The sequence below is a fragment of the Narcine bancroftii genome, chromosome 2 (assembly GCF_036971445.1).
Source record: "Narcine bancroftii isolate sNarBan1 chromosome 2, sNarBan1.hap1, whole genome shotgun sequence".
NCBI classification, from domain to species: Eukaryota; Metazoa; Chordata; class Chondrichthyes; order Torpediniformes; family Narcinidae; genus Narcine; species Narcine bancroftii.
The window spans coordinates 372,051,530-372,069,521 of NC_091470.1; the positions used below are offsets into that span (position 1 = coordinate 372,051,530).

Genomic DNA, 17,992 nt, shown 5'->3' on the forward strand with positions numbered 1-17,992 from the left:
GGGTCACGGGGAGAGCGGTCACGGGGAGAGGGGTCACAGGGGAGAGACGATACGGGGTGCTGGACTTGCTGGAGACTCACTCATCCAATTAATAATGGTCCTGACATCCCCACCTCTCCATCCCTCCTCACCCATTCCCCTTCATGCCCCTCCTCTCCCCATCTCTGCTTCTCCCTCCTTTCCGTCCATCCCCCCCTCTCCCACCCCATCCCCGCCTCCCCGACCCCGACGTACCGGTCTGGTCCCACACAGGGAGGTACTCATCCTGTTGGATGTCCAACATCACCTCAAGGCCATTACCAGTGCCGCCCTTCATGGTAGTGAGCAGGGGGAAGCCCTCCTTCCCCGAGTTGAAGGTGTAACACTTCCCGTACCGCGTGAAGATCTGCAGGCAGCAAGACAGGCCATGGGGGCAGGATCAGGGGGTTGGGGAAGGGGTGGTGGCAGGCTCAGGGTATGGAAGGGCTCAAGGTGTGAGTCGGGCGGGGGGGAGGAAGGATTTTTAATAGGGGTTTGGGGAGAGGTGTTGGGGTAGGTAAAGGAGGGGGGGGTGCAGAATTTTCACACTGAGGGGGAGTGGGGGGTGAATGGGTTTAAATCCCTTCCTCAGTCACCTCTCCTGCTACACACTCCTAATTTTTCTGGGACGACCTAACCTGGTCTTCCAACAAACAGAAGATAAATTCAATCCCCTTTTCTGCATCAAATTTCAATCCTATTGAATGGTCTACATCACGAACAGTGAGAAGGCTCTGTCTCAACAGCTTTGTCTACCCTGGTCTGCTGATGGTATCACATTGGGAGAATGTTCAGGATGAAGACACACTCTCGTCTTCAGGGAGAAGGTTCAAGAGTGTGAAGTCACGAGGTTCTGAATGAACCCCACAACAGCAGGTTCATGCTTTCATTGCTTGGTGCTAATTGATCTTCTCATTGTAACTCCACAGTTGTGTGGATGTTAGATAACCTGCTGATCAGTTCCCTGCATGTGGGCCTGAGCTCTGGACACCCTTCCACCACCCCTCCATGCCTCCCCCCAACATCCAGCCTCCACCACAACAGCATCAGGTGAGAAGCTGAGAAGAAATCTATTTGAACCCTCTCCGCAGGTGCTACCATATAACCACTTATAGCACAGAACAGGCCAGTTCGGCCCTACTAGTCCATGCCATAGCAAATCCCCACCCTCCTAGTCTCACTGACCAGCACCCGGTCCATACCCCTCTAGTCCCCTCCTATCCATGTAACAATCCAGTCTTTCCTTAAATGTAACCAATGATCCCGCCTCGACCACGTCTGTCGGAAGCTCATTCCACATCCCCACCACCCTCTGCGTAAAGAAATTTCCCCTCATGTTCCCCTTATAATTTTCCCCCTTCAATCTTAAACCATGTCCTCTACTTTGAATCTCCCCCTTTCTTAATTGAAAAAGCCTATCCACATTTACTCTGTCTGTCCCTTTTAAAATCTTAAACACCTCTATCAAGTCCCCTCTCAATCTTCTACGCTCCAGAGAAAAAAGCCCCAGTCTGCACAACCTTTCCCTGGAACTCAGACCCTGAAATCCTGTCAACATTCTCGTGAACCTTCTCTGCACTCTCTCTATTTTGTTTATATCTTTCCTATAATTTGGTGACCAAAACTGTACACAGTACTCCAAATTTGGCCTCACCAATGCCTTGTACAATTTCATCCTAACCTCCCCACTCTTGAATTCCTGATTGGATCTTCCTTCTCCTGATTCGGACTTCCACCATCTGCGATATTCTGCTTTCCTCACACTTTATTTTCCTGTGGCTTCATCGGAGAATTTCTGTGTCCAAACTGACCCATCGCACGTGGAGTTCCTTCAGCACATTGTCAACCCCCAATCACAACAGTCCCCACGTTCCCTTCAACACCCTCTCCCCGACCCTGGACGGGTCCAAGCTGGCCAGGATCGTCAGCTTCAACTCTTAACCCTGTGACCCTAGCGGATGGGAGTCAGTTCACTGTGGAGCAAGATTTGATCAACCCAGGTGTAAAGTGGGGTGGGGGGACAGGGCTAAAAAACCATTCTGCTCCAGAGGCTCAGGTTGGAGACTCAGCGCAAGGCCTGACCCTAACATGGCAGCTTACTGGAACCAATCATGAGGCTGCAGGGAATGTACAGGAGAAACAGAGAAGAAGGAATATAAGGTCTGGATGAAGGGGTTAGACAGTTCCTAAACCATTCTCCCTCCACAGATGCTGGTCGACACACTGATTTCTTCCAGCAGTTTGTGATTTGAGCCCAGTAAAAACACAAAGCTGGAGAAACTCAGCAATTCAGTGAACCTTATATAAGAAAGATAAAGATACATTCCATGAATCATCCCTGACCCCAAGCAGAGTAGATGCTTATCTTGACTGGTCTGAGCTCATCCCTGCCTTTGTAAGCCAGTCCCATTGGCCTGCATTTGGACCAGAAACTTCTAAACCATTCCTATCCACATACATATCCAAATGTCTTTTGAACTCAGTAATTGTTCCCACTTCCACAGCTTCCCTGCTAACGCATTCCCGATATGGACCACCATCTGAGTTAAAATGTTGTCCTCCAGGACCCTCTTAAATTCCACCTCTCACCTTAAACCCCTCCGGTCTTTAATTATCTACACTAGAAAAAACTTAAGCATTCACTTTATCCATTCCCCCATAAACCTCCATTACTAGGCAATAAAGACCTGACCTATCCACCCTCTTCCTATAACTCAAGCCCTCCAATCCCAGATAGATGGGTGACCAGATCTGCACACAGTGACCCTGGTGTGGTGTCCCCAGTACCTGGTATAGCTGCATCTTCATGCCCCAACTTTGTACTCTATACCCCCCCCATGAAGGATAACATGCTCTATACCCCCCCCCCATGAAGGATAACATGCTTAAGTGTAGGGCCTCTTTCTTCACCACCTTGTGCCCGAGTTACCCCTCAATCTGTAGGCTCGTCACTCCCAGGGCCCTGCCATTCTCCATGAGACCTGTCCTGGTTTCACTTCCCAAACTAGTATCTCATGTTTGTCACGGGACTACAAACACACACACCACCCACCTCCAGTGCCCACTTTCCCTTCGTTCCTCTCCCTCCCAGCAGGACAGCGTAAGATTAATGGACTGCCTGAAGCCCAGGCCTGCTGTGGGGTCCCCTTTTCCTGATCCTTAGATCACTACAGCACAAAAACAGGCCCTTCAACCCATCTAGTCAATGTCAAACTATTATTTCTGCCTAGTCCCATTGACCATAGCCCTCCATACCCCCTCCCATCCATATACCGGTCCAAATTCTTCTTAAATGTTAAATTTAGTCCACAACCACCACTTCAGCTGACAGCTCATCCACACTCCTACCACTCTCTGAGTGAAGATGTTCCCCCTCATGTACCCCCTTCACCCTTAACTTATGTCCTCTAGTTTGTATCTCACCTAACCTCAGTGGAAAAAGCCTGTCTACATTTATTCTGTCTGTCCCCCTCATAATTTTAAATACCTTGATCAAATCTCCCCTCATTCTTCTACGCTCTAGGGAATAAAGGCCTAACCTGTTTAAACTTTCCCTGAACTCAGTTCCTCAGGTCCCAGCAACCGAAGGGTGGAAATCATTAGGACCATCCAGGGGTGGGGTCAGAGGTCACCAGGGGTCATGCAAGGCTGCCAGTGTAGGGCCTCTGCCATGCCCATTGTAGATGGCTCCCTCCAGCAGGGAGCCTCTCCCACCCCCTCAGCCTGCGCATATTGATCGACATGAATCACTCTCTGCACTTCCAGGAACCAGAGCCCTGGGCACTCTAGTTTCCAAACCTGATAGGGCCCAATGCTCCTGGGAGGATGGAGAGGGAAACTGGAGATTGGCCATCGATTAGACTCAGATATCTGAGAGGGAAGGGCATGGCAAGGACATTTGGGTTCATCCGAAGGGGGAGGGGGGATGATGTGTGTTGGTGCGTGTGTATGTGTGTGAGAGTGTGAGAGAGACGAGTCTGTGTGAGAGAGGTATGTGTGTGAGAAAGGTGTAAGTGTGTGTGTTCTGTGTATATAAGAGGTATGTGTGAGAGAGAGGGTGTGCATGCGCGCGAGAGGGGGTGTGCGTGTGCGAGGGGGCGTGCGTGCGTGAGAGGATGTGCGTGCGTGAGAGGGGGTGTGCGTGCACGAGGGGGCGTGCGTGCGTGAGAGGATGTGCGTGCGTGAGAGGGCATGCATACATGAGTGGGTGCGTGTGTGAGAGAGGGTGCGCGTATGTGAGTAGGTATGTGTATGTGAGAGAGGGTGTTTGTTGGTGCAAGAGAGATGTGTGTGCCTAGATCTCTGCAGCTGCGTCTGTGTCTGTGTTTGGTTTTGTGTGTGTTTTTCCAGGTCTGAGTGTGTAAGAGGCTGTAAATATGAGTGTGTGAAGATAATGAATTTATTGTCGAACATATTGTATAATGTAGACATCCATTGAAATTCTGTCTTGCTGCAGCTGAACAGGTACTTGTAAAACAATTTTAAAAATAGCAGTATACATAATAGAATTAAAAACAGATGATAAATAATTTTTAATAAAAAATAAATATTCAGTTAATCAGGTGCTAAAAAAGGAGGGTGTTAACAATTCTCAGTGCTGTCCTTTTGTGGATTCAGGGCGGTCCCTGATCAGTGTTACAAGGGGGAAGTTCAAGAGCCTGATAGTTGTTGGGAAGAAACTGTTCTTGAACCTAAAGGTGCTGGTCTTCAGGTTTCTGTACCTTCTGTGCGAAGGGAGCAGTGAGAAGAGGTTGTGAACAGGGTGATGGGGTCCTTTATGATGTTGGCCACCGTCTTGAGGCAGCGCCTCAAGTAATGTGCCTCTGTGAGTCTGCATGTGTCTTTGTACAGAACCACAGAACACGACACCATAGAAGCAGGCCCTTTGGCCCTTCTAGTCTATGCAAAACTATTATTTTGCCCAATCCCATGGACCTGCATCCGCACCATAGTCCTCCATACCCATCCCATCCTTAAAGTTTGTGGGCATCGTAACAGATGTTGTGGCATTGTAAAGGATTCTGGGACTTTTGCTGTAAAAGTTGGCCAACATAGAATGCAAAGGATTATGGTATTGTAGCTGTAGTGTAACTAAGTTTCATTTTCCTAGAAATGCAGTCACATAAATCAGTTGTAAAGCCTGTCTTATCTGTGAGGGAGTCCGAACTGCAACATTCCACATCTGTGAGAGACATAATTATGGCACGTCAAGAATGAGTGATTAGAGATAAGAATTAATTAAAAGTCTTTGAATGATCAAGGTAACTGTTACGAATTCCAATTTAATGAACAGATCTAAAGCTGTTTCCAATTAGAAAGAACATGTGAAACTACAAGTAGGCATTGATCCAATTTACTATGTTAAGTCGACCCCTTTCAGACTGATCTTGGAAAAAGAACAAAGCACTAGAGAAGAGTCGCTGACTTTTCCTAGTACCCCTCTCTCCTGCTAGCATTTGCATTTTAAACTGGCATTGAGGTTCTCTGCTTCATTGTTTATTCACAGTTAAGTTTGCACCATGAGCAAACTTTTACAATCCATGTACCTGTCCAAATTTTTCTTAAATATCAAAATTGAGCCCCCATTCACTTCAGCTGACATCTCATTCCACACTCCTACCACTTACTGCCTGAAGAAGTTCCCCTTCATGTTCCCCCTAAACTTTTCCGTTTCCACCCTTAACTCGTGCTCTAGTTTTTATCTCACCTTACCTTTGTAGATAAAGCCTACTTGCGTCGACTCTATCTATAATCAAAAAAATTTTGTATACCGCTATCAAATCTCCCCTCAACCTTCTGCACTCCAGGGAATAAAGTCCTAACCTGTTTAACCTTTCCCAGTAACTCAGTTTCTAAAGTCCAAGTAACATCCTAGTAAATCTTCTCTGCACTTTATCATCAATGTCCTGTAGTTCAGTGACCAAAACTATCCATAATACTCTAAATGTGGCCTTACCAATGACTTGTAAAACTTCAACATAACATCCCATCTCTTGTACTCAATACTTTGATTTATAAAGGCCAAGATGCCAAAAGCTCTCTTTACAATCCTGTCCACCTGTGATGCTACTTTCAGAGAATTCTGTATCTGTATTCCCAGATCCCTCTGTTCTATTGCACTCCTCAGTGCCCGACCATTCACCGTGTATGTTGTACCTTTTTTTGTCCTTCCAAAATGCAACACCTCACATTTGTAAGCATTACATTCTGCATATGTGTGTGTGTGTGTGTGTGTGTGTGTGTGTGTGTGTGTGTGTTTGCATGTGGCTGTTTGTGTAAGAGTGTTCCTGCATGTGAGTGTGTTTGAGTGCGACAGTGTTTGCGTATGAGCGTGAATTCCCCTCCCCCAGAGAATACCCTCCCCCCAGGAGAATCCCCCTCCCACATATATTCTGGGCCTGATTAACCCCCTCTGTGCCACTCAGGACAGGCACAGGACTGCAGACGTTGGCCCCTCTCCCCCCTCCACGGACCCTTGTCCTCTCCCCCCCCCCCCCCAAAGGTCCCAGCCCCTGACCCCTGAAGGAAGCTGCCCCCTTCCCCCTCCCTCGGGACCGTGACTCACAGTGGTGAAGTCCTCGGCGGTGCACTCTTCGCTGCGGTACCTACAGCCCAGCAACATCTGGTTGATATCATGCCCTGCCCTCTCGAACAGCTGCCCCATGTTGTAGGTACTGGTGGGGGAGAAGCCCCTGGCGTCAGGATCCTGCCCAATGGACCGCAGGAAGGCTGCATAGTCGTCCGGGCCCACGCCCAGCAGGGAGCCCAGCCAGTACAGGTCATTGCGGTCAATGCGGGATTTGCGCAGGCTGTTCTGGTTGCAAAGGGTGATGGCAGGGAAGACCATGTTGGAGCTGTCCATCTCGTCCAGTGTGGTGACATGATGGTACCTGGTGTAGAAGTCCACACGGTCAGCTACCTGGTACAGGAAAGTGGCCAGCGACAGGAGGAAGGCCAGGGCCCAGAGCATCCGACGCAGGAACCCCTTCCCAGGCACGAAGATGTGGTTCAGCCCGTGGAGCGTGCTGGCCTCAGCAAAGGCCGTGATGTCCGAGGGCTTCATCTCGCTCTCCGGCTCCTGCATCTTCTGCTCTCTGCCGCAGCCCAGGGATGTGACTGAGACTGGGATTGCAGGCACACAGGGCAGAGGAGGGGGGGGGGGGGGGGGTGAAGAGAGAGAGAGAGAAAGAGCAGAATCCTGGGTCAGGTTACAGAGCTGGAGGTTTTCTGGGAGGGAGGGAGAGATCAAAGAGAAACGGAAGAGGGACGGGGTGAGGAGAGGGAGTGGAGGGGGAATGAAAAGGGAGGGATGGGGACAAACAGGAGGGGAGGAGAGAGAGGGAGAGTGGAGTGAGGAATGGGCAGGGGAGGAGGGGAGTGGGGAATGGGGAGGGGAGGAGGGGGGAGTGTGCGGAGGAGAGGGGGAGGAGAGTGGAAATAAGCAGAGAAAGGGGATTGGGGAGGGAGAGAGTAGGGAGGAGAAGGGAGGGAGAAGGGAAAGAAAAAGGAGAGATGAGGAAAAGGGAAGGGGAGTGGAGAGAGTGTGGAAGGAAAGATAGGGAGGGAGGGTAAAAGGGGACAAAGAGAGAGGGTGTGAGAAAAGGAAAGAAAAGGAGGCAGATGGAGTGAGAGAGGAAGGGAAGGAGAAAGAAGGGAAGGGGAGTGCTGAGGGGGAGGGGATGGGAGAAAGAGACAGGCAGGGCAAGAGAAAGGCAAAGAGATGGCAGAGGTTTCCGAACCATCGACCACCCGGAAAGAGCTGGAAATTATGCAAATTAAAAGCAGTTCCTCCTGGCAACAGTGCTGTGGATCGGTAATACTGTCCATGCCTTATGTACTATCCCACCCTGACCACTTGCAGAATGGAGGAACAACACCTGATTTTCTGTCTGGGCCCCCTCTGTCTGGCATCAACAAGTTTCTGCTAAACTTGCTCACCTTTTCTTTCCCATCCCCTTTCCAGTTCTCCCCTTTCCTTCCCCCTCCACCCATAATCCCCCACCCAGCTGGAACCGCTCTGCCATTGCTCCCGCATTGAGCTAGCCGTCGCCACCTGCTACTCTCCCACCGGGTGCTGGGGGCTGAGAGTCATCTTTCCACCAAAGGTAAGAAAGGGTGCCCACAGGTTCGGGGACTTGGTGAGGTGGGGGGGGGGGGTCTCCCTTTGAAAATGGAGAAATTTATCACAGGAAATCATCATTACTTATGTGTAATGCCATCTAACAAAAAAGTGCCAGGTTTTGGAGGTTGCTGGTGTTCGGAATCCCAGATATAAGGTTAGGCACCTGTATTGTTTAAGGTAGACTCTGATCCCCAGGGATGAAATGTGGTCAGTGGGAAAGCAGTTTGTGTCCTGGTTAAAAGTGGCCCAGTGGAAACAGCAAAAATGGCTTCTTTAACCAGGACATTGCATGGCCATTTAACTGAGATGCCAGTGGAAAAAGAACTACCGTAGAACATCGGGGTACAGTACTGGTGGGAACAAGTCTGTCACTGTGTAACACTGGGGTCCAGTACTGGAGGAGAGAGGTCTGTCACGTGCAACACCATGGAACAGTACTGGTGGGGAGAGGTCTGTCACTGTGTAACACTGGGGTACAATACTGGTAAACAGATAAACATAGAAGATAGGAGCAGGAGTAGGTCATTCGGCCCTTTGAGCCTGCTCCGCCATTCAATGAGATCGTGGCTGATCTTAAAGTTCAGTACCCCGTCTCCGCCTTCACTCCGTAACCCCTAATTCCCTTATACTGAAGAAATATATCTAATTCCCTCTTAAATATATTAAATGAACCTGCCTCTACTGCTCTCTGGGGCAATGAATTCCACAGATTCACCACCCTCTGGGTAAAGAAATTCATCCTCGTCTCGGTCCTAAATGGTTTGCCTATTATCCTCAAACCATGGCCCCGGGCTCTGGACAGCCCCACCATTGGAAACATCCCATCTGCATCCATTCTGTCCAGTCCTGCCAGAATTTTATAGGTCTCTATGAGATCCCCTCTCAATCTTCTAAACTCCAGCGAGTACAATCCCAATTTGCGCAATCTTTCCTCCTAAGTCATTCCTGCCATTCCAGGTATCAGCCTGGTGAATCGCCTCTGTACTCCCTCCATTGCAAGAACATCCTTCCGTAGATAAGGTGACCAAAACTGCACACAATACTCCAGGTGGGGTCTCACCAAGGCTCTGTACAGCTGCAGTAAGGTATCCTTGTTCCTATACTCAAACCCTCTTGATATGAAGGCCAACATACCATTTGCCTTTTGAACCGCCTGCTGTACCTGCATGCTCGCCTTCAGAGACTGGTGTACAAGTACCCCTAGGTCTCTCTGCACTTCCCCATCTCTTAATCTATTGCCATTCAAATAGTAATCTGCCCTCCGGTTTGTATTACCAAAGTGGATAACCTCACATTTATCCACATTGTAGTGCATTTGCCATGTATCTGCCCAGTCCTTCAATTTATCCAAATCACACTGGAGCTTCCTGACCCCCTCTTCCGTGCACACAACCCCTCCTAGCTTAGTGTCATCTGAAAATTTGGAGATATTACATTCAATCCCCTCATCCAGATCATTAATGTAAATTGTGAACAGGTCTGTCACTGGGTAACACCAGGGTACAGTACTGATGGGGACAGGTCTGTCACTGGGTAACTCCAGGGTACAGTACTGATGGGGACAGGTCTGTCACTGGGTAACACCAGGGTACAGTACTGATGGGGACAGGTCTGTCACTGGGTAACACCAGGGTACAGTACTGGTGGGGACAGGTCTGTCACTGGGTAACACCAGGGTACAGTACTGATGGGGACAGGTCTGTCACTGTGTAAAACCAGGGTACAGTACTGGTGGGGACAGGTCTGTCACTGGGTAACACCAGGGTACAGTACTGGTGGGGACGGGTCTGTCACTGGGTAACACCAGGGTACAGTACTGATGGGGACAGGTCTGTCACTGTGTAAAACCAGGGTACAGTACTGGTGGGGACAGGTCTGTCACTGGGTAACACCAGGGTACAGTACTGATGGGGACAGTCTGTCACTGGGTAACACCAGGGTACAGTACTGATGGGGACAGGTCTGTCACTGTGTAACACCAGGGTACAGTACTGGTGGGGACAGGTCTGTCACTGGGTAACACCAGGGTACAGTACTGGTGGGGACAGGTCTGTCACTAGGTAACACCAGGGTACAGTACTGGTGGGGACGGGTCTGTCACTGTGCAACACCGGGGTCTGGTCCGGGTCGGTGCCCCACCCAGGGTTTGGTCTGGATCAGTGCTCGGTGTCTGGTCTGGATTAGTGCCCAGGATCTGGTCATGTTCAGTTCCCCAGGTCGGTGTCTGGGGTCAGAGTCTAGTCCAGGTTGGTACCCAGGCCCAAGGTCTGGTCTGGGTCAGTGCCCGTGGTCTGGTCCGGTACAGTGTCGGGGCCTGGGGTCTGGTCTGGGTTGGTGCCCAGGCTCAGGGTCTGGTCCGGGTTGGTGCCCAGGCTCAGGGTCTGGTCCAGGTCAGTGCCCAGAGTCTGCCCCATTTTGGTGCCCAAGCTCAGAGTCTGGTCTGGGTCAGTGTCTGGGGTCTTGTCCGTGTTGGTGTCTGATCCGGGTCAGTGCCCCCCGGCCCCTGCACTGCCGCCTGCTGCGAACTGTCAACAGTGCACCCACATGCACTAGGTCACGGCACTCGAGGCGTGAGCAGTGCGTGGCATTGATGTTGCATAGGGTGACAGCAGGAAGGCAAGGCTGGGGAGGGGGCGTGGTACTTCCAGGTAGAGGGCCAAGAGGCTGTCACAGCCCTGCACCAGCAGCAAGCAGGCCCACAGCAGGCAGCCCCAGCCTCACCATGTGAGCTAGGCTGTGTAGGTTACAGTCGGTGGTTCACAGGGTTCAATGCAAGCAGGGGCATCTCGAGGATGGGGATCTGCGGCGTGCATCTGGGAAGGGTGTGATAGTACAGATTCTATCACCAATGTGTATATGTACATATGTACAGATGGTCGTGTAGGATGACTGTGATTGGCTGAGAGTGTAGCCACACCTACTGGCAGGTCTTCAAGGATTGCTCCGAGCCAGACCAGGTCATTCTGGACTGGTCGACCTACTTGTGACCTGCTCCAGTCTTTTAGTTAATAAAAGCCTTGCCACCTACTGGCAGGTCTTAAAGGATTTCTTCTAGCCAGACCAGGTCATTCTGGACTGGTCGACCTCCTTGTGATCAGCTCCAGTCTTTTAGTTAATAAAAGCCTTGGTTTGGATCAACAAGTCTTTGGTTCTACAAAGGGGGGAGGGATCTAGGGGTGTGGGGGGGTCTCGGACAACAGGGAATGGGCTCCAGGGTTCAGGGGTACAACCTAACAAAACAGCGTTCTCCAGTCCTCGGTACAAAACATAACCAGATGCAATACACAATCAGACAATATATATCCAGGACAAATATTTCATCTATACAAATAGATTTTTTTTCATGTATATGAGAGTCTTGGATAGTTAATGTAAGGAGTTCCTTTGGTCATTCAGCCCATCCTCAGTCTGATGGTGCTGGCTGCTCTAAGACCACATTTAGAGTATTGGGTTCAGTTCTGGTCACTCATTACAGGAAGGATGTGGAAGCTATGGAGAGGGTGCAGAGGAGATTGACCAGGAGGTTGTCTGGATTGGCAGCACAGTTGGTGGAGTGGTTAGCGCAACGCCTTTACAGCACCAGTGATCGGGACCAGGATTCGAATCCCGCGCTGTCTTTAGGAGTTTGTACTTTCTCCCCTTTACTGCATGTGTTTTTGCCGGGGTGCTCCGGTTTCCTCCCACAGTTCAAAATGTACTAGGGTGTATGTTAATTGGGTGGCATCATCTCATGTGCCAAAATGGCCTGTTACTGTACTGTAATTAATTAATAATTAATTTTTAATGATTGGAAAACAAGTCTTATGAGGCAAGGTTAACAGAGCTGGGACTTTTTTTCTTTGGAGCGTAGAAGGATGAGAGGAGACTTGATAGAGGTTTACAAGATTATGAGAGGCATAGATAAGGTGGACAGCCAGCGCCTGTTCCCACAGTGGGAGTAGCAAACACCAGAGGACATCTGTACAAAGTGAAGGGAGGGAAGTTTAGGGAGACGTCAGGGTAAAAAAAAAATTACATTGAGAGTTGTGGGTGCTTGGAATGCTTTGCAAGGGATGGTGGTGGAGCTAAAATATTAGGGGCATTTAGAAGACTTTTCGACAGGCACATCAGGGGTTATAAGTTTTAGTTCTTTTTTTTAAGACGAATGCATAGGAGCACAACATCAAGAGCCAAAGGGCCTGTATTGTAATGTTCTCTGATACTCCTGGAGAACTCAGCAGGTCAAACAGATTATATTACATAGATAAAGATACATAACCAATGTTTCAGGCTTGAGCCCTTCATCAAGGTTAAGATACATAACCCACAAAGATCCTTCAGCCCAGTACAGGCCCTTTGGGCCTCAATTTTGTGCCAACCCATATATTATTTTTAAAAAGTAAACTTTCCCTACAATGTAACATTCTATTTTTCTTCCATCCACGTGCCTGTCTAAGACTCTTTTAAATGCCCCCAAAGTTTCAGCCTCTACCACTGCAGTGAACTGGTAGTGGGTTGTGCTGTTGGCTGGCCCCGCCTCCCAGCTCCACCCCCATCTGCTCACACATACCCTGGTTTCCCGCCTAAACCCAGAACCCCTCTGAAGGCCACTCACTGTAAGACCCTACCCTCAGTTATAAGCTAATAAAAGCGTTTGTTCTCCCTCCAGTTGTGAGAGCTTTTATTCACGCTACAATTTTATTATCTTATTCCCTAAACGATGGAAGTGCTACTCAAGCCAAGTTTGCTACTGATAGACCCTCTGTCCCCCGACGTGGCTGAGGAGTTCACGTACTGGCTAGACTGCTTCCAGGCCTACCTGAACGCGACCAGAGACATCTACCACACCAATGAACTCAGGAGGTCCGCACTCATTTGAGGGTAGGAACGAAAGGGTATGCTTTCGAGGCTTTGAAGGCTCGGTACCTGGTAGCAAAATGAGGTCCTAGCGAGGCATCAACTCGTTCTATGTCACCAACAACCTGGAGAGACCATCGATGACTACCTGCTGAATCTGTGGACACTTGCCAAGAAGTGCAGGCCGCATTCGTGAGGAAGAACAGATCCGGGATATTCTAGTCATGGGGGTCTGCTCGAGGTACATGAGGCAGCGACTGTTCGATCGGGTAAGAAGGACCTGGCTGGCCACAATGAACTGGCCAAATCGTTGGAACAAGCAAGCTCAAGAACGACGACCTTGAAGCCTGTGAGCTCCCTCACCCAGGTGACCCATTCCAAGGACCAGCTGCTCCCGCTACCCCTGCCCTAATGGCTGCCCCTTCCTGTGCTAGGGAGTGCTTTTTCTGAAGAAGGCAAACATTTCAAAGGCTCTGGATTGGAAGACCTCATCTTGGGGTCTGCCTTCTTCCACAAATGTGGCTTCTCCTCCACCACTATTAACTTGGCCCTCACCTGCATCTCCTCCATTCCCCTCTCATCTGCCCTAGCTCCCCCTGCCCCCAGAAACATTAAACACAGAATTCCCCCTCGTTCTCACCTACCACCCCACCAGCCTCCGCATCCAACACATTATCTGCCGGAATTTCCAGCACTTACTACAGGACCCCACCAGCAGACACATTTTTCCTTCTCCTCCCCCTCACCCTTCCATAGGGACCACTCCCTCCGTGACTCCCTTGTGCACTCTTCCCTCCCCACCCATCGCACCCCTCCTGCGGCACCTTCCACTGTGGTCGTAGGAGGTGTAATACCTGCACCCACACCTACTCCCTCACCACGGTCTGAGGTCCCAAACACTTCACCTGTTCCTCCAAAGAACTCATTTACTGAATCCGGTGCCCCCTCTGTGACCTTCTCTACATCAGGGAGACCAGTCACAGATTAGGAGATCACTTCGCCCAGCACCTCTTCTCCGTCCACAACAAAAGCGACCTCCCCGTAGCCAACCATTTAAATCCTGAGTCACATTCTCAAGCTCACGTGTCTGTCCATAACCTTTCACTCTACCCTACCCTGACTACCTACCAATTGGAGGAACAACACTTCATTTTTCATCTGGGCCCCCTCCAACCCCAAGACATGAACATTGAGTTCACTGCATTCCACAAATCAGCTTGCTTTTTCCCCCCTCCCCTACCCCCTTTAACTAGTTATTCCAGTTCCTACTTCCTTTCTCTCTTCACCTAGCCTAGTCTCCTCTTCCCCCATCTATCATCTCCTACCCTCACCAACCCCTCTTCCCCCCTTATTCAGACATCTCTCATGTTCCCTCACACCTTGATGAAGGGCTCAAGCCCGAAACGTTGGTTCTGATCTTCACCTTTGCTACATAAAGGCACTGTTTGACCTGCTGAGTTTCTCCAGCATTTGTCTGTTTTTTTCATTTAACCATAGTGTGAACAGAATCCTGTGTTTTATCTGCATATTCCTTGCATCTCATTTGCATTCTACGTGTGTTCAACAACATTGTATAGTACATTGTATAGTCGTTTGGGGGGGGGGGGGTGAAATTCTGTATGTACTGATGAATTGTGTGCTCCGGTGTTGTTGGGTCTGGACTTCCTGTGTCACCTTAAAAACATGAGCTTGGAGTATTCTGATCCCCTCCCCTCTGTAACGGTTCGGAATGGAGGGCCTCTAAAATCAGAACCCACATGTAGCCTCCACAATGAATATCAATCCCCCCCTCCCCCCCACCTCGCTTCCCGAATCTGTCCTCAGACTGTAAACCTATTGCTACCAAGAGCAGGAGGTACAGCACAGACTGAGATTTCATAAAGGCTGAGGCATCATGTCTGCTCGACGAAGGTATCGTTGAACCTAGCTCTAGCATGTGGAGAGCATAGGTGGTCATGGGAAAAGGGGAAGACAAGTCCAAGTTAGTAATTGATTATAGCCAAACCGGTACACACTCCTGGACTCATACCCCATTCTTCGAATTTCGGACATGGTAAATGATATTGCGCAGTATTGGGTCTATTCGACCATCGACCTGAAAGCTGCCAGTCCATTCCAAGGACCGTCCATATATGGCATTTAAGGCTAACGGTTGTCTCTATCAATTCTGGAGGGTCCCTTTTGGTATCACTAATGGGGTTTCTATTTTCCAGATGCAGGTGGACAGAATGGTAAATGAGTCAGGTTGAACGCTACCTTCTCCTAGCTCAATAACGTCACTATTTGTGGCCATACCTTGGAAGACCATGATGCCAACCTCCAGAGTTTTCTAGTCACCGACCTCCAGGCAGATACTTTCCTTCCATTACTACTCTCTGCTTTCTTTCTGCGAGCCAATTTTTTATCCACAGAGCCAAGGTTCCATTGATCCTGTGCCTTCAGACTTTCTGAACAAGTCTCTTATGGGGGACCTTGTCAAATGTCTTGCTAAAATCCATGTAGACCACATCTACCACCCAACCCTCATCAATTTCTTTTGTTATCTTCTCAAAAAAACTCAATTAGGCTTGTTAGGCCTGACCTTCCCTTCACAAAGCCACGCTGACTATCCCTGAGTAGACTGGACTTCTCCAAATGCTCAAAGATCCTGTCCTTAAAAATTATCTCCAATAGTTTGCACACCATTGAGATAAGATTTACTGGTCTATTATTCCCAGGATTCTCCCTATTACCTTTTTTTAAAAAAGGGACTACATTTGTCATTCTCTACATTGTCCAACACACAGGCCTGTTCTATTCCCACCTCTCCCTGATCAAGGTCCTTTTCTCTTGTGAATACTGAAGCAAAGTATTCATTTAGGACCTCTCCTCTGCCTCCAGGCACATGTTGCTTCCTTTATCCTTTAGCGGCCCCACCCTCATTCTCATCATCCCTCTGTACTTCACATATGCATAGAACACCTTGGGATTGTCCTTAATCCTGCATGCCAAGGCCTTCTCATACCCCTTTGAGCTCTCCTAAATCCTTTCCTAAGCTCCTTCCTGGCTACTATATACTACTCATGAGCTCTTCCTCTTTCCAGCTTCCTATCTAATATATATTTGTGCATGTATGTCTTTTTGTTTGTCTGTTCTCCATGCAAATCAACATGGAGCACTCTAGAAATGTCCAAGGAGATTCAGTAAGGAGGTAACATTTGCTGCTGAATGTCATGACCACATTGAATTTAACCTTTAAGGTCATATGAAGTTCAAAAGTTCACAAAAAATGTGAACTTGCACCAATGACACCTTGATTAATTACAGTTGCTGTGCAACAACGTACATTCAGAATAAAGCAAGTGGCCAAACCCAGTTCAATATGGGCCCAAAAAACCAAAGCAATATTGGCATAACCTCTTCACAAGCCCATAGTTAGTCAAAGGAGAAAGCAAGAGACAATAGAGGAACATCAGTCTCACCTGCTGATGATGCTTCCAGACATGCAAGGAGCAGGCAGCAGGAAACAGGACAGCAGCGATACGCCTGTCTCAGTGCTTAGACCTCCAGACAGGCAAGGGGCAGGCAGTGGGAAATAGAACAGTGATATCAGTGCTCAGGCTTCCAGACAAACAGGAGCAGGCAGCAGGAAACAGGACACCAGCGATATGCCTGTCCAGTTCTACGTTGGATGTTCACGTGTTGGAAGCCCGAACAGTCTTTATTTAAATGCTCCAGGTGTAAAAACTAAGAATATTGTTTATTATAACCATATAACAGTTTTCAGCTAAGAAACAGGCCATATCAACCCTTCGAGTCCATGCCAGTTCACTTGAACAACTCCACTAGTTCCCCCCTCCCACTTTCCGCCCATAACCCTCCAACCCCCTCATATCCATGTACATCCTCTCTCTTTGGCTTGGACAGAAAGGACCCTGCCACAACTATGAAGCCCTTGTTTGTTTTGACAGATTCAACTTTGTTTGAATTGTATATCTCTGTTACAAAGGATATAAACATTGTGTTTGAAAATATATATTTATCCAGAATTACCATGAAGTTTTTTGGGTATTTTGCTTTCACCATGTAATCAACAACTGAGTGTTTTATTTCCGGGCATCGGCAGTAATCCTGCTAGTACTTAATATAAGCTTCCTTCTTCCTCTTGACCAGTTGCCTCACCTGCTTTGTCAACCATGGTTCCCTTTTCCTACCATCTTTTCCTTGCCCCAGTGGGACAAGCCTATCCTGAACCCAGCACAAGAGGTCCCTAAAACTTCTTCCATAGTAGCTCTGTGCTTTCTCCCTTGAACATGTTTCCAATTTACTCTTGCTAGTTCCTGCCTCATCCCATCATAATTAGTCCTTCCCCAATTAAGCACATCCTATTTTATCTGCTTTATCTTTATCCATAGCTATACTAAAGCTCAAGGAAGCTGTGGTCACTCTCACCAATATTTGGGGCTTGAGCCCCATCAAGGTTAAGATACATAATGGTTTGGAGGCCTGCAAACATCTTGCTCACACCTTGAAGGGCTTTACCCCAAAACACTGGTTCTGTAGCATTATCTTTGCTCTATAAAGGCCACTGTTTGACCTGCTGAGTTTCTCCAGCGTCGTGTTTTTACTTCAACCTCGGTGTCTATAGATTTTTGTTTTACTTCTTATACTCCTGTATCTCTTTCCTGACGGGAGCCGCTGAAAGTTGCTGCGTGCAGGGAGGGGGGAAAGGGATCCTCAACAATTTTGCACACCCGCTTCAGACAACAATCCTGGTAGATCGCATTGAATGGGTGGGGGAGAAGGGAGACTCTAGTGATCCTCTCTGCTGTTCCAATGGTCCTGTGGAATGAGACTGCAGACACTGTGATGTAGTAAACACACCGAAATGCTGGAGAAACTCAGCTGATCTTTTTAGCATCCACAGGGTGGCACCGTTAGTGTGGTAGTTAGTACAACACCTTCACAGCACCAGCGATCAGGACCGGACCGGGGTTCGAATCCTGCGCTGTCTGCAAGGAGTTTGTACGTTCTCCC

The 17,992-nt window shown here is 48.8% G+C and overlaps 1 protein-coding gene across 6 annotated transcripts in view; it reads right to left on the bottom strand.

Annotated features, from left to right (window-relative positions):
* LOC138755880 (acid-sensing ion channel 2-like) overlaps positions 1 to 17,992 on the bottom strand; it is a 151,084-nt gene that overhangs the window by 45,713 nt on the left and 87,379 nt on the right. For all 6 annotated transcript variants that reach the window (XM_069922629.1, XM_069922633.1, XM_069922628.1 and 3 more), the window contains exons 3-4: positions 6,584 to 7,140; positions 235 to 385 (exon numbers count right to left, since the gene is read on the bottom strand). In XM_069922629.1, coding sequence (XP_069778730.1) covers positions 235 to 385; positions 6,584 to 7,140 — 708 coding nt within the window. The remainder of the gene's footprint in view (positions 1 to 234; positions 386 to 6,583; positions 7,141 to 17,992) is intronic.